Source organism: Ictidomys tridecemlineatus, chromosome 1, assembly GCF_052094955.1.
Source record: "Ictidomys tridecemlineatus isolate mIctTri1 chromosome 1, mIctTri1.hap1, whole genome shotgun sequence".
NCBI classification, from domain to species: domain Eukaryota; kingdom Metazoa; phylum Chordata; class Mammalia; order Rodentia; family Sciuridae; genus Ictidomys; species Ictidomys tridecemlineatus.
In genome coordinates, this window is record NC_135477.1 from 240587161 (window position 1) to 240604090 (window position 16930).

General features: G+C 42.9%; 1 protein-coding gene across 13 annotated transcripts in view; it reads left to right on the forward strand.

The window, feature by feature from the left end:
- Pdzd2 (PDZ domain containing 2) overlaps positions 1-16930 on the forward strand; it is a 354997-nt gene that overhangs the window by 287969 nt on the left and 50098 nt on the right. For 11 of the 13 annotated variants that reach the window (XM_078017033.1, XM_078017026.1, XM_078017014.1 and 8 more), the window contains 2 exons: positions 7652-7763; positions 14124-14296. In XM_078017033.1, the coding sequence (XP_077873159.1) occupies positions 7652-7763; positions 14124-14296 (285 nt within the window). The remainder of the gene's footprint in view (positions 1-7651; positions 7764-14123; positions 14297-16930) is intronic. The other 2 variants (XM_078017036.1, XM_078017049.1) reach the window with 1 other exon arrangement.

The following is a 16930-nucleotide window of genomic DNA, read 5'->3' on the forward strand; positions in this document are numbered from 1 at the left end:
TGGATGCCTTTAAATGTTTTCCTTCTGTTCCTTTGCTTTCTAACTCAGAATTTTTTTTTCCTAAAATACTCATCTAGATTCTGTCATATGAAAAGATGGCATCAATGAGTCCCCTAAAAGTCTCCATTATTCTAGTGCGTCTTGACCATCACCTCCAGCTCAGAATTAGCCAGTCTAACTCAGAACCACATCAAGCTCTGCCTTGGGCTACCCACTGGCTCCCTCCCTATTTCTCACGTGTACTCCCTCTGGATTTCTAATTTCATACATTTCTCAGGTCCCTTCCGTTAGGGCAACAACAACAACTGTGTCCTTGTGAGTTTTACTCAGGAGTTCTTTTTATTCTTTCTTACCACCCACCTTTAGACCTGTACACTTTCTGATCTCTCTTGGTATAGCTATCCCAAGGCCTTTTACTAAAGCATTTCATTTGCAGGGGTTTTTGTTTTTTTGTTTTGTACTGGGGATTGAATCCAGGGCCACTTAACTACTGAGCCATATTCCCAACACATTCTGCTCCCCCGCCAACAGGCTTTTTTTAATGATTCTATTTTGAGACAGGGTCTTACTAAATTGCTTTGGGCCTCCCTAAGTTGCTGAGGCTAGCCTCAGACTTATGATCCTCCTGGACCCATCTTCAGTTTTAAAATCACATCTCTCTTTGTTTTCTGAGCCTAGATGCCACTCTCTTTTCTCTGTTTTTGCCTCTGTTCCTTGGTTAGATTTCTCTTCCTTTCTCCTCCTCCTCCTCCCCTCCTTCTTCTTTTTCCCCCTCTTTCCCCTTTCTTCTTCTTTTCTTCCTCCTCTTCCTTTCCTTTCTCCTCCTCCTTTTTTCTTCCTCTTCCCCTTCCTCTCTTCCTCCTCTCCCCAGCACACATGCTTTCTTACTAAAGGTCAAACCCAAGGCCTTGCTCATGCCAGGCAAGTGCTCTACCAATGAGTTACACCACCAGCCTGCATACACTTATGTGCTTGTAGCCCATACACTGAGTGGGACAGGTTTCCATAATTGCTGTTGAGAATACATATATTCTAGGGGTTGCGGTTATAGCTCAGCAGTAGAGTTCTTGCCTCGCACATGTTAGGCACTGGGCTCAAACCTCAGCACCACAGAAAAATAAAAACAATAAATAAAGATATTGTGTCCATCTTAAAAAAATCTTTAAAGAAAAAAAGAATACATATATTCTAGACAGCAGCATGGTGATGATAATTCCCCGTCAGTTTTTGCCTGATGGGCTACTTCAGTGTAGCTACTCTCCATCTCTGGAGTAACTCATGAAATAACAGGGAAAATTGCAGGTTAATTCTACATCTCCTTTGGCTGGTGCTTCCACCTAGGATGGTGAATTCTGAAGGCCAGGCCCTGTCCTGCTTCTGTAAGCCTGGGCCTTAGTATGCTCTAGTGGCTCTCCAGGTGATTCTGATGCACACCAAAGATTATCCAGGCCAATCCCAGCCCCCCAAAAAAATCTCTGTAAAAAATCAGACTACTATAAATGCTTGCTGCAATCACCTTGAACTCTTGGCCATTTCTTGTACCATTGTTCCAGCCTTACCTTTGTGCCTGCTTCCAGAGGTCCTCTGTTGGCTACCCCTGAGTTTTGGGAAACTTTCTATGCAAACTGGGTTTCTATTCAGTTTTCTCTAATCCCTACTTAGAGAAATCCCTACTTGGCATAAATCAGATCCATTACCACCCATCTGATTGCTTACTGGTTTCCAGCATTTTGTTGCTATTGTCTTCTATTCTTTTTGCCCTTGTAGAATTATTCCTTCCTTCCTCCTTTCCCCACCTCCTCCCTCCTTCCTTCTCTTCCCTGTCTTGTAGCATTGTTTTAAAAGGGAAATCTATCACCATTAATCAGAATCCTTTACCACTTAATTCTTAAATGCAGACCTATGTTTGAGATGAAGATAATAAAATGGTGTAACCAGGATTTGTGCTCAGGCAATTGGACTCTTAACCATTCTGCCCACCAAGGTGCTAGAAGCTAAAGATGTTTCTTCACTGAGAGAGAGTTTCACAGGTTACAGATACAGAATAGGACAGAAAGAGAGGGACTCCATGGAAATTGGCAAATATTATTAGATTGCAAAAAATCTAATGGCATTGTTTTCTAACATGTGGATTAGAAACTGCTCATGAATAATACATTATATCAACTGTTTCACTTAACTGAAGGTCTTCCAAGAGAAATTTCTCCAAAATTCATTTTAGAACAACTAAAATGATATTTTCAGAACAGTTTGATTTGTTCTGTATATCAGGGCAAAATTCACACAGCAAAGGGATTCTGTTAGAGTGTGGACATTTTTCAGACAATAGTCAGAAGACTAAGGAAAGGTTCATTGTAACCAAAGTTATACTTTGTATGCTGCTACTTCCTGCTTTAATCTGGAAATAATGTGGCTAGGTAGCCACTTCCTGTTCACTGAGTTACAATCCATTTAACATCATGACAAACCAGTTTTCTGTTACAGGAGGAAATAAGTCCCATTTAAATTCAGAACTCTATTGCTGTGGTTTGAATAAGTTCATGTGTTGGAAATCTAATCCCCGGTCAACGGTGTTGGGAGGTGAGGCCTAAGAAGAGATGACTAGAGCCCTCATGAATGGATTAATGTTGAGAGCCACAGCCAAGTCAGAATGATGCCTGGCATATTGCCAGAGGGAATGGTTGAAAGGTGACACCAGCGAACCATTGAGATGATGATTTGAGTTAAGCTGTAAATAATTGCTGTGATGCTGGATTGATTGAGTTGTATGTGGACCCTGGTCCGGGGAATAGAGCGCCCATTACTTTGGACTTCCCGAGCAGTTTTCGCAGGGGTTCCAGAGAGTTGGGGAATAAAGAGTTGCTGTTTGAACCTACAAGGTTTTGTGGCAGCTTGGTTATTTGTGCCCAGCCATAGTGCGGCAGATTAATGTAATTATTGTGGGAGAAGATCACTTATTGCAAGAGCAGGCTTATTGCAGAGGTGAGTTTGGCCTCTTGTTGCTCTGCAAGACACAGCAAGAAGGTCCTAGCCAGTTGCTGGCACTTTGATATTGGACTTCCCAGGCTGAAAAACTGTGAGAAATACGCTTCTTTTCTTTATAAATTATCTATACTCTGGTATTGTGTTATGGAAACACAAAATAGATTCAGAAAGTTTTGCTAACACTTTCAGTAGCTTTTAGTTCACTCCACCTGTTTTTCCATTTAGTTTTCATAGCAAGTATACATCGCATGGTCAACAGTATCACCTCCATTTGACAGATGAGGGAATAAAAGCAAGACCTTTAAGTTAGATTCTTTTGCTCATGACATATATTTGGGATCTAAGAGACTGGTCATGAAGAAAGAAAGAGTACAGAAAAAGTGGTGTTGAGTTGTACAAGAGGTTACATGTACTATGTCAAATCTGAAGTCCATAAGACACACACCAAAAAACTGTAAACTCTTCTTTAGTATTAGAAGTTGAGAGCAGGCATTTAAAAGTAAGGGAATCAGAGCCTTAAAGAACAATGCTGCGCACACCTGTAATCTCAGCAGCTCTGGAGGCTGAGACTGGAGGATCTTGAGTTCAAAGCCAGCCTCAGCAATGGACAGGTGCTAAGCAACTCAGTGACATCCTGTCTCTAAATAAAATACAAATTAGGGCTGGGGCTGTGGCTCAGTGGTTGAGTGTCCCCGAGTTCAATCCCTGGTTAAAAACCAAACAAAAAAACAAAACAAAAACAATGCTTTTTTTTTTTTCTCTTAATCCCTCAATGAAAGAATGAAATGAGATTTAGTTTCCGTGTTCTACAAGAAGGCAGTAAGATTTAAAAAAAATTTTTTTTTAGTTGTAGATGGATACAATATCTTTATTTTTATTTATTTACTTTCTTGTGTTGCTGAAGATCAAACCCAGGGCCTCACACATGCGAGGCAAGCACTCTACCACTGAGCTACAACCCCAGTCCAGTAATAAGGTTTTTTTTTAACGCCAGAGACATCTTATGCTAATAACAGTGCATGTTATTACCCAATCTTGTGGGTAGACCCAATAAGAATGGATTTAGAGACATCTCAAAATATCATAAATAGTGAGCTCAGAGTAGGAATGAATTCTATTTCAGAATTCTATTTCTTCCCTGGACAAGAGAGCTCAGGCAGCGCCGTGTGGTAAACTGCTCACTTAATGAGCACCAAAGGAGGGAGTGACCTGCAGTCAGGGGAGAGCCTCTCTCTAAAGGCCGGCGCCTGGGTCAGGTGGTGTAACCAGAAGGAGGGGGGAGAAAAACAACCAGTGTCCAGTAATTGCTGTTTACAGCCGGGTTCAGGTTCTTTCCATAAAGTCTTTAAGCCCCACAGAGGAGAAGCCCTGGGAGTCCTGTCTGGACTATTCCTATTTGTTCCTCTCCTTGTCGCAGGAGGCTCTGATCTCCGGCATATCTCAAAATGCTTCTTTTTCACTGTTGGCATCAGTGTCAGGATTCAAGGTTGGAAAAATCATCCCTCTAAAAAAGTATCGAAAATTGTCCTCGAGATTCCATTGTCTCCCCTGCCCCTGTCCCCACCCCTCATACTGAAGATTGAATCCAGGGATGCTTTACCTCTGAGCTACCGCACAAGCCCTTTTCATTATTTTGTTTGTTTGTTTGTTTGTTTGTTTGTTTTTAGTATAGATGGACACGATACCTTTGTTTTATTTATTTATTTTTATGTAGTGCTGAGGATCGAACCCAGTGCCTCATACATGCTAGACAGGTGCGCTGTCACTGAGCTACAACCCCAGCTCCTCATTTTGTATTTTGAGACAGTGTCTCACTTAGTTGCTTAGGACCACATTAGTGGCTGAGGCAGGCCTGATGCTTTCGATCCTCCTGCCTTGGCCTCCCCAGTTGCTGGGATTATAGGTGTGTGTTACCACATTGGCTTTGCCTTTTCTTCAAATTTAAACCTGGACAACTACCTGCTAGCCCCTTGTATTGTAATATGAATGCACTAAATTTGTTATCTTTGTTTTGTATATCAGGATTAATTTATTTTCCCAGTGCTCTTTATTCCACTTTGCTTATATCTCTTCCTTCTCAGACCTTTTATTCCTCTTCCTTATCCAGAAAGATACTTGAGCTTAAGAAAAAAGAGGAACTTTTTCAGATATTATTATATATAAACCTATATAAATAATATCCTCTACTTCATATATTTTTATACACTGATTTTGAGAGGGTATAATACATTACCTGTGTAAATCAGGTAGGGCTATCTTGCATTATTATTACATGATTTTTCATTGTCAAAGAATATCATATATGCATTTTAAAACACATACATGTTCCTTCATATGAATCTTATCTACTTTATTGTTAGGCTTTTTCTCCAGAACCTCAAAGAAAAATAACTTTTCAAATAAGGAGTTTATTGTTTCATGTATCTCCTAAGTGTGTTATGAATAAATTATCCACTCCACATTTTTAACAAACCAAACACACAAATTTCCTTCCTCCATCTTGTAATGGTACTTTTTAGTGTTTTTGGCTTTTCTAGGATGGAGAGCCCCACGAACCCTGGGAGCACCCTTCCCACGTCACTCTCAGGATCCAATTCTACACACACGGCTCACAGATGTGGGCCGAGTCCTGCACATAACCTGGGTGGTGCTTGTTTCTGGGAGGTGTTTAATCGGGGCATGGGAGTGTATGAAGGTATGTAGTCAGGTGACGCACACTTCAGTGAGTGACAGACTGCACATGTGACTGTGGACCCGTGAGATTACGTAGAACTGAAAGGTTCCTATTGCCTAGTGATGTCATCAGGCAATGCACTGTGTGCTCCGGGGACTGCTGGTGTACATAAGCCTGGGCCATTAGTCATGTAAAAATATGGCATATGCCATTATGTACAGCACATCATATTTGACAGTAGACATAGTTATGTTACTGGTTTATATATTTTTAAACTTTATTTTATTTATTATCTGTGATGCTGAGGATCCAACCCAGTGCCTTACACATACTAGGCAAGCGCTCTACCACTGAGCCACAACCCCAGCCCTCTGGTTTATTACATTTACTATGCTTTTTAGCATTATTTTAGAGTCTACTCCTACTTACTAGAAGTTTACCTTAAGACAATGTGCCGTGTGGAGCTGGCAGCAGCCTCACCATCTCTTGTTTACATTCAGTTGTATCAGGAGGCCACTCAGAGTGGTTGACTAGACCATCTAGCTTTGTGCTAGTGCACTCTGTAGCCAGGCATGGTGGGGCACACTTGTAATCCCAGTGAATCAGGAGGCTGAGGCAAGAGGATTGTTAAATTGAAGGCTAGCCTCAGGGGGTTAGCAATGCTCTTAGCAATTTAGGGAGATCCTGCTTCAAAATAAAAAGGACTTGGGATGTAGCTCAGTGGTAAAGAGCCCCTGGGTTCAATCCCCAGTACCAAAAATAATAATAATAATAATAATAACAATAACAACAACAACAACATTCCATGATGTCCTTACAATGACAAAATTGTCTAATGCCACATTTTCTCAGCGCACATTACAGGCAGCTATGCATGCCTGTAGTGTTTTTGATTGCCACAAAATCAAAGTTTTGCTATATTTTAGATGTTGCCTGCTGAAAACTCCGTTCTTATCCCCAGTGTCAATCCAATAATGAGGACACGGTTTGGGGAAAATGAAGGTTTATTGCTTTGCCAGCAAAGGAGAAATACAGGAGACTCCTATCCCAAAAGCTGTGATTCTTCCCATCAGCAGCAAAAAGGGGCTTTTAAAGAGGTGACTCAAAGGCTACATTCCTTGCGTTCTCTGTTGGAATCGTAATTCACTTGTTAATTTGGGAGTTTGTCATTTCTGAGATCTTCTGATGCCATCCCCAAAGTCTGGATTATTTCATTCCTATGGTGGGTGTGTGCTCAGGGACAGATAACTCTGCCTAGGATGGGGAAGTAAGGTAATCTGTTTCCCCTGAGATTAAGGAATAGGGGGAGAGAAGGAAAAGAAACACGTCCATTTTAAAACTCAGTTGCAGGACTGGGGTTGTGGCTCAGTGATAGAGCCTTCGCCTTGCATGCACGAGGCCCTGGGCACTACATGAAAATAAATAAGTGAAATAAAGGTATTGTGTCCAACCACAACCAAAAAATAAATATTAAAAAACACATAAGTTTAAATAAATAATGAAATAAAAATCAGTTGCAGTGGCCTAGCTGCCAGGGCTGTATTCAAAGCATAAAGTGGACCTCTGTTACCTAGGAACTTTCGAATTGGGTTTTAACTTCTGGTTTCATATTTGTTGCAACTTGCATTTAGGAAGACACTGACCCACAAGCCAAGAGACCAGGCTGTGATTTTTTTTTTTTTTTTTTTTTTTGCCATTGACTACCCTGGGCGACCTTGATCTACAGTTTCCTCTAATCTAGAATGAGAGACAGCATAGTCCAAGGACTGCTTCCAGTAGAAAACCTCCCTGTGTGCTGAGGAAGGACTTCCCAGCAGATGCTGCTGTCAGGCTGCAGGTTATCTGCAGGTTATCAAGTACTTTGATCCTCTGAATTTTTTTTCTCACATGATACCTGCTCCTTGAACTCTATTGAGATAACTTCTCGGAGGGGTAGCCTCAGTGGTTCCAGGACTAGCCTCTCCCACCAGCTCTGTGTCCTCTGTATTTCAGATGCCTGAGTCAGATGAACACCAAGATGTGTGCGGCCCTGAGGATTCCAAGGGGAACTTGGAAAGTCCCAAACAGGGCAACAGTAAACTGAAGCTCAAGAGTCGTCTGTCAGGTAAGTGTCAACTCTGCCTGCTGAGGCCTGCCCGAAGATGAGCTTTCCGCCTTGGGAGCGGGGTGATAATGCCATTAACAGAATGAGCACTTTTATTCCTTAACCTCAAAATTGTTTTTCCTTAGATGATGCATGCTCCTGGCATAACAGCGCCATTAAGCCTGGCTGCCCACATAAATATTTTTATTTGAGTCATAACAAAGTGAATGCCAACATTGCTGTGTGTCTCCACCAAAATGTAAATTTGTTTTGGTTCATTTATTTCTGTAGGATTTCAGGTGACCCCTTCAGTATGGAACACCCCTGATGTTCCATCTTCCCCACCCTCAGCCAAACCAGAAAAAGGGACAAAGAGCCATTTATCTAATATCAAATTTGCATCTCAACTAATCAAGAACAAATGGGATGGAATTTCAGCTCTTTAAACAAATAGATTCTGTATTCTCTACTTCCCGGGCATTTCCTTAGAGTCACTGGCCTGTGCCCTGAATGCTGAAAGCGGAGGCCAAGTGCAGGAGACACAGGATGACTTTCATGGGTCTCAGGCACTTTTGCCCTGATGGGGCATTTCTTCCACCAAAAAATAAGAGTTATATTTTATGCGAGGGTTGGTATACAGGCACAGTCCGGGTTCATGTAAATCTATTTGTTGAGATTAGGTTCAATTTTTTTCTGCATTTAAAAAGTAATTAAAGCATTCCTGTGGGTCCTTGGAAGTGTCATGGGCCTCTGGCACGGTATTTTCTGGCCTAATTGGCCTAATGGAGAAGTCGGTCCTGGCTGCCCACCCCTGACAGTCATCTGGGATGACTTTTCTTTTTTTTCTTTCCTGGAAGGAAAATAAAAAGGAAGACACAGAGACGAGGTGCAGAGGCAGGAAGATGGCTACTCCTACACGTTCCTCTTTATTTTTATTTTTATTTTTTTGGAGGAGGAAAGTTAACAGAGAATTGAACCCAGGGGTGCTCTACCTCTGAGCTACATCCCGGCCCTTTTTATTTTATTTTAGACAAGGTCTCACCAAGCTTCCCAGGCTGGCCTTAAACTTGTGATCCTCCTGCCTTAGCCTCCGTAGTCTCTGGGATTACAGGCTTGTTCCAACCCTCCTGGCTCTCAAAGCAAGAGCTGTGAGGCCTGGCAGCGCCAGGCTTACCCTTCTTCAGCTCTTGAATTGCCTCACACCCTTTGGCTGATTTCTGAGCCTCCCCAAACTTCTACTCTCCACCTGAAATAAGAGAGTAATACCCTGACTTTGAAAGGTTGGGCAGATGTGAGTTTTTCATCTAGGGCAATGCATAGTGTGTTGATCCAAAAACCATCTGCGTTGTCCTCCACCACCCAAATCGATAGAGGGGGCAGTAGCCAGGCTACCAGCCAAAGTCTGGTCCCTCCTCCCTCCCTTCCCTCCTTCCTCCCTGTCCGGCCTCCGCTGAGTCTATTCTCAGGCAAGATGGCAGGTATGGGACCATAGAATACATCACTTTTTCAACAAAGTAAACAAAATCAATTGTATTTGCAGCTCTGCAGACTTAGGTGGTGTTAGAACATTTGTGAGAAAAGAGACCGTGAAGCCAGAGACTGATGAGGAGAACCAGTGCAGGTTCTCACCTGGAGGCAGCAGCCAACAAAACTGCCTCCCCCCCTCACCCATCACCAGTCCCGAGGAGTGGTTGAGAGAGACATTTAAATCCTGTTTGTGTTTGGGTGGGGAAGGCCCTGAGGTCAGCTCTCTGACACCTTAGAAACAACCCCCTGGGAGGCTCACAGAGCTCTGAGGAAATACAGGGACCTTTGAAACCAACCTGGTCACATTCTTCGTTTTATGGATGAGACCTGAGAAGTTAAGGGAATCCCAAAGGTCGCTCAGTCAAAGTCGCTCAGGGAAAAGGAGCTGCCCCCACCCCTACTCCCACCCCCACCGCAGACATTTCTTCTTCCAACCCTTGAGTTTCCTGATCCTGAAAGAATTCTGTCCGCTGTCTGGGGCTTCCTAGATCCATCTACAAAGGGAGTGGGATATAGCAGGGGCGAGGGGGGGTGTCGGCTTCGGGATGTGTGATTTTCTAATTCTGTTCATGCTAGAGTTAGTCAGCTTTGTTGCTGGGACAAAATACCTGAGAAAAGGAACTTAGGAGAGAAAAGATTTTATTTTGGATCATGGTTTCAGAGGCTTCAGTCCATGGTTGTCTGGCTCTGTGGCTTTGGTGAGCAGAACATCATGACCAAAGGAAAGGTGTTATGGAGTAACACCTCGTGGCACCCAGGAAGCAGAGGAGGGAGAAGGAGGGCTCAGGGTCAAATGTACTCCCCAAGAACATACACCCAATGACTTCTCCATTCAGCTATGATTAATCTACTGATGAAGTCAGAGCCCTCCTATCCAATCATTTTCCAAAAGATCCACCTCAGGACATTGCTGCATTGGGGACCAAGCCTCCAACACATGAGCCATGAGGGGACATTCCAGATAGACTGTAGCAATACTGTAAATTTGGAATGAGCAGCACGTGCAGCTGAGCATTAAATCCAGAACTGGCCACTGTTTATCATGTCTCTTCCCGTGTCCTTCCGGGGACATCCAAGGCTGTGACATGGGAATGCAGAATAGGGAGAAACACAGACTCATTATCCAGAACTGTGTTCAGTTCCCAGCTATGCCACGTCTGGTGGGACCAATGACCTGGGGCAAGTGACTTCTCTGGGCCTCAGTTTCTTCTCTGTCAAGTGAGGGTTATAATATACACTTACCCTGACACTACTTGTGAGAGGCTTCCAAGGTCCAAGCCTGGTTGACAGATGGAGTTGAGAGTATGCATGTGGCAGTGCCCTTCTGAGTGTGGCAACTGCGCCCTTGCCTCGTGGAGGCTGCCACCCTTATTACCCTCATCATCTTTAATACCGGGCTCATTCTCATCATTTTCATCTGAATCCTTCTCACCTAGTTCCCTCTCAGAGAGAGACCTGCTTGAATGGATTCAGGCAGGAAACTTCCCAGGAAGGCGTGGTCCCAGGGGAGGCTGCCCGCAGGTACACAGAGCAGTGGACACCATTAGCCACCCACCAGGCCAAAGACAGGATCTGTCCAGGTGGTGGCGCTGTGGGACGACATCAGAAGACACAGATGAAGGGGCGCCAGGACTCTTGGCAGGATTTGAAAGAGAGATTTTAGGGACAATGAGGGAGAATGTATTAGAGAAGTTTTGGCCACTGTTTTTATTCCTCAGCCATTTGAAAGAGCCAAGATAATCTGACAGCAACAATGATTCAGGGCAGCAGAGCTCGTCAGAGGGATTAGGAGAAAAGAGGCCATAGAATCCGGGGGTGGGGAGGCAAGGGGGCAGGCGAAGGTGGGAAAAACCGCATGTGACATCTGTGCGTCCAAGTCCAGAAAGGAGGGGGAAGAGGACAAATCCTTTCCTTCGACAGCCATCAGCACAGAGCAGGGTAGGAGGAGATAAGACTCCAAGTGTAATCTGGAGACATGTTGAAGAGGCTTAAAGAACCAACCGGGCCGTTCAGTCCTGTGAAATCCATTCATTGTAATGACTTATTTGCATACAGATTTCCATGAGATCAGCTCCTCATTCGTACTGTAAACCTGGATGTTGATTTCATATTTTCTTAAATGAGTCACTCTGGCCTTGCCCTGGTCAGTGTATTTTCTATGGACACTACAATGTGGTTTCTGTCCTGTTAGTGACCAGAGCCTCCCTGTGAGCTCAAGGGGAATTTTTTCCTAATAAATCTTTTTCAGATGAGCAAGCATGCCAAGAGAGATTAATCGGGTCATGAATTATTAACTTGTAAACTATTAGAGAGTATTCGTAGGGAGGTTCCAGCCATTTCCACGAGGGTTTTGCCCAGTCTGACTAGAGCAGCAGCAGTCTCTCCTTTCAGGGAGAATTTTTCTGATATTTGCACCTGAGTTTTTCCTTACTTCATGCTTCCTTTTTACCAGCAGGGTTCCCCTTTAATATTGGTACTTTCAATTTATCTATGTTAATCCCTTAGGTTTCTGATCTTTTCAAATGCAAAATTTTCCTTGGTTGCAAAGGAATTTCAGAGGTTTAAAAAAACCTACTTCACAGAGTTAGTATTTAGCTTTTGAAAAGCCAAGGCATTAGCGATATCCATTATAATATAACTGTATCAGCACTTTTCTAACTTTTTATCACTACTAACAACTCATCAATATATTCTTTTTCAAAGTACCAAATTACCTTGCTTTATTCTATGAAAATTTTTCAGGGAAAGTTTTAGGTAAATAGAAATTTTAGGTCATCAAGTGAATCATCACATAGTACAGAAGAACTTGATATTCTAAATTATCTATATGTCAAGATATATACACACCATACATATACATACATACATGAATACATATATACTGTATATAATAAAAACATTGCAATAGAATTATAGCTGTATTCATATTTAAATGACCCATTATTTAAGATTAAAATCTCTTGCATTATCTTTTTTTTTAAATTTCTGGTTATAGGTGGACACAATATCTTTATTTATGTGGTGCTGAGGATCCAACCCAGTGCCCCACACATGCTAGGCTAGTGCTCTACCTTTGAGCCACAACCCCAGCTCTCTTTCATTAATTGTTTTGAAACAACATACAATGTAAATTGGAAACTAATAACGCTGCCTTTCAAAATCATTAATTTCTTAAACAGGACATTAAAGTTCTAGCCCATAAAGGTGAAAAATGATACATTGTCATGTACTACGTGACATTTCTGTGCCCAGTGGCCCATGTATATGGCTATGGTCCAACAAAACTGAATCACCATTTGACCTTGTAGCCATCTTAGTTGGTGCAAGTACACTCTATGGTAGTCTCACAACAAAGTCACCTAACAGTGTATTTCTCAAGACATATACCTGTCATGAAGTGATGTATGATCATCTTGTACTGAATTAAAATTATGAACTCTGATTCATCAAAAATATCACTAAGGTAATGAAAAGGTCGGTCACAGACATGGAGACAATATTTACAATACATTGATCCCACAAAGGATTCATAATTTAAGATATATTAAAACTAAGTAAAAACTATGACTCCACAAGAAAATGACAGAAACCCAATAAAAGAATGGGCAGAAACTTCCCACAGGCACTTTACAAAAGAAAAACAGCCAATAAATATATGAAAAAGAAACGTGGTCACCTGTGAAATGCAAATTAAAAACCACAGTGAGATACCATTGTGTACCCACCAGAATGATTGACATCAAAGACTGACACTATCAAAGACTGGCCATGAGGACATGGACAAGCTAGAATTCATACATTGCTGGTGATACAACACTGGCAAAGGTGAACAGATGCCTGTACCCAGCACTGCCACTCCTAGGTGTCACCCAATAGAAATGACTTGTGCAAGAGATGTGTATGAGAATATTCAGTAATGGTATATCTAGATCAGAGGTAAGCGAACTACCTCCCACAGCTATGATTTATATGGCTAAGAGCTAGAAATGCTTTCTACACTTTGAGTGGACTATTAAGAATGTGTGACAAAGACCATACAGAGCCCACAAAGCTAAGAGATGTGATATCTGGCCCTTACCAAAAAAAAAAAATATTTACTGACCCTTATTCTAGTTCTAAAACTGGATACAAGGCAAATATCCATCAACAATAGAATAAGTAAATAAATAGTGGTATATTTACATGATGAAATATTATACAGAATAGGAATAAACAAGCTACTAGCATACAAACAACAGGAGTAAATCTCACAAATGAATGTGAGGAATAATGAGCCAGACACAGAAAGTACATATTGTACACATTCATTTATATAAAGGTCAAGAACAGGCCAAAATCGCCTGAGATGTCAAAGTCCAGATCATGGTCACTGCTGGGGGTGGTGGTCACTGGTACGTCCACTTTGTAAAACTTCATGGAACTGTCGGTTAGGATTTATAAGTCTTACATGTTAATAAAAATTTTATTTAAAAAGTTGTGTTACACGTAGGTTAAAAACTATCTGTCCCGTGATGGAATTGTACCAACCACAGAGTTCTGCTTCTCCACCACTGGACGCAGAAAAATGTCAGGCCTTCTCCCTGACATTCCTTGCTTTTCCACCACATCTATATCTGACTTGGATCAAACATATCCATGGCCTCTTATCCAGTCTGGTCACTTAACTGGCAGTTTCTTCATAACCTGGCATTAATAGGCCTTACTACACAACAAGCTTTTGCAGAACTTGGTCTGGGACCCTGTGGGCTTGGTACTTTGGGTATCTTGGACACCTTCTGAAACTGTGCATATGGCCTAAACACTACAAGTTTAAGTCTGTGGATACTGTAAAGAGTCTTCTTATCCTATATCAAGCCATATTTCCCACCCCCTCTCTTTCCCAAGGGGGTGTCCACCGTCTAGAGTCAGTGGAAGAATATAATGAGCTGATGGTGCGCCACGGAGACCCCCGGGCCAGGATGCTGGAGGTCTCCCGAGATGGCCGGAAGCACTCCCTGCCCCAGCTACTGGACTCCGGAGCATCACAGGTCAGTCCTGGGCCACGGGGTGTCTCACTCAGTCACAGCCACAGTTGCTTAGTTGGAGAGCAGGGTTACCAGCCTCTGGGTCTCCAGGCTTTCTTCTTCTTCTCCTAACACATGGTCTACTGTGTGAAGAAGAACCTCCCATCTGTGTGGGCCATGAGAGAGAGTGGAGACAGTATAGAGAGGGAGGTCTACTCAAAGAGACTGGAAGGAAGAACCCTAATAGGTGAAAAAAGTTAGAAAAGAAAGAGAACCTCCATTGCATCTCAGCCTCTCTTTCCCCCCCTGCTGCTGTGGATTTTGGAACTAAGAGTCGCTTTCGACTGCCAGGAGACAATGGCGTCTCACAGTCTGTGGTGAACCACCATGGCTTATTTAATGGGCGCATCGGGTGTCAGCATAACAACTGTGGGGCTGGGGTCTGCTGGAGCCTGGGCCACGCCTGGGGCCTACCTACTCCATGGTGACAACTCACACAGCCAGGGTCAGGACGGGCTGCCCAGAGCGGTGAAGTAGCTGGTTAAGTTAATATTCCAAGCCTGTTCCCTCAGAGCACTGGACTCGGTGACCCTGTGTGGGGGGTCCTCCTCAACTGTAGTATCCCCAACCTGCTAGAAACTGGGTAGACGGTCTCACAACCGAGTTGGTGGCAGGCTCAGTTTCTAGGGAACTTGTGGGGTTCTTTGAGTCCTGGTCCTATGGGCCAGAGGACAGTAGTGGAGACACTGGCATTGTATCCCCAGGCCTACGATGAAGCAGAGCTGGAGGAGGAGGAATAGCACCAAGGACACCCTAAGTGCCTAGAGACTCGCAGATGGTATTCTTACGGTCTTGGATCAGGTGTTCTAGCTTGAGCCCTTACTTTTTGTGTGTTATGACCATTTTGCAGCTGTGACAACTGAATCTCAAAGAGGTTAGTTATTTCACTCAAAGTGATTTGCCAGAGTCTCTTTTGTTTAAAAGTGCATGAATACAGGTGGCTATAAATCAGGGTCAAGTATTCTCTTGCTTCTGTTGCTCTTTACCTGAACCAGGAAAAAAATAAAAATGTTCATGTTTCAGAGCCAGTTACTGATCAGGGTCTTTTTTATATTGCATTCACCCAAAGGGGAGTAAGGCACTGAGAAAGGGCAGCAAGAAAGAATTGCATATGCATAGGGCTGGGCATGGTGGCACACACCTGTAATCCCAGCAGCTCTGGAGGCAGAGGAAGGAAGATTGCTAGTTCAAAGCCAGCCTCAGCAATTTATTGAGGCCCTAAGCAACTCAGCGAGACCCTGTCTCTAAATAAAGTATTTTAAAAGCCTGGGGAGGGCTGGGGTTGTGGCTCAGCGGTAGAGCGCTCATCTAACATGTGCGAGGCCCTGGGTTCCATCCTCAACACCATATATAAATAAATTAATTAAATATCTTTTAAAAAGTGGGGTGGGGGGGCTGGGGATGTGGCTCAATGGTTAAGCACCTCTGGGTTCAATCCCCAGTACCAAAAAAAAAAGAATTGTGTAGGATCTGTTAAAGCTCACCCAGACCTACAACTAGGGACAGACAGGTCTGTGGCCATTGGACCCACTGAGAAAGAGAAAGACCAGAAAGTGGTAAGAGAGGAAACAGGTCAGGCTCTTTTAGTGTGGAAGATGAGAGAAGGTTACTACCATCAGGGGCACAGATCTAGCATTAAGGTGGTAATTTCATAACTGACTGGTTAGGCAACCTGACCCGATTTATAGTCCAAGAAAGGTTCATTTCTAATCCATCTCCAGAAATCAGGAAACTTGTGCTAGTAAAGAAAGAAAAGAATTTTTCCTTCTTCAGATGTCCTTTCTCTTGATTTCTTATTTTCTGCCTGCAGGATTCACCTTTCTTTTTATCGGTTTTCTCCCTCCACTAAAAAGTATCGTTACCTGGAGTCGAGTTATCCAATGACACTGTGCACACTGTTGGAAGTGCTTTGTATCTGTACTGTCCAAGATGGTAGCCACGTGTGACTGCTGAGCACATGAAAAGTGGCTAGTGAGACCAGTTTAATTTAAATATAGACAGCCAGTGGTGGCAGGTGATGACCATATGAGGCAACACAGGTCTTGAAAATGGAGGGGGACCCCTGAAACTCTTGGAGAGACCCATGAAGTGGGCAGGCTTTGATACTCACTGGTTCCCAAAGGGAAATGGAATAAGGTAGTGGCTGAAGATTGGTCATCAGCAGAAGAATTCCCTGGTCAGGTCACACGGAGATCTCTTTATTTGAGGTTTGGAAGCCAATAGGCTGTATCTGGTGCCTCTGCAATGGTTTCAGTAAAAGGGTAGTGACCTTGCCAAGCCCACCACATCATTTATTTAATGAGCCCAAGTCTGGGAGGCCCACATTACTGGCAGATATTTTGTAAAACTACACAGTATAATTTTCTAAGCTGCCAGAAATACAAAAATATTATTGGGGGACATCTCATTTCTACCTTGGAGGGTAGCATATACGAACAAAGGATAAAAAGCTATTTCAGTGATATCTCTTTTCTCATTAAATATGAAATGATTTTTTTTGGCTTGTGCTAGAATATCTGGGTCATTTAAAGCATTTATTATTTTAAAAAGAATAACAAGGAGCTAGAGTGCAAGAGTGTGTTAGCCAGAGTCACTTAA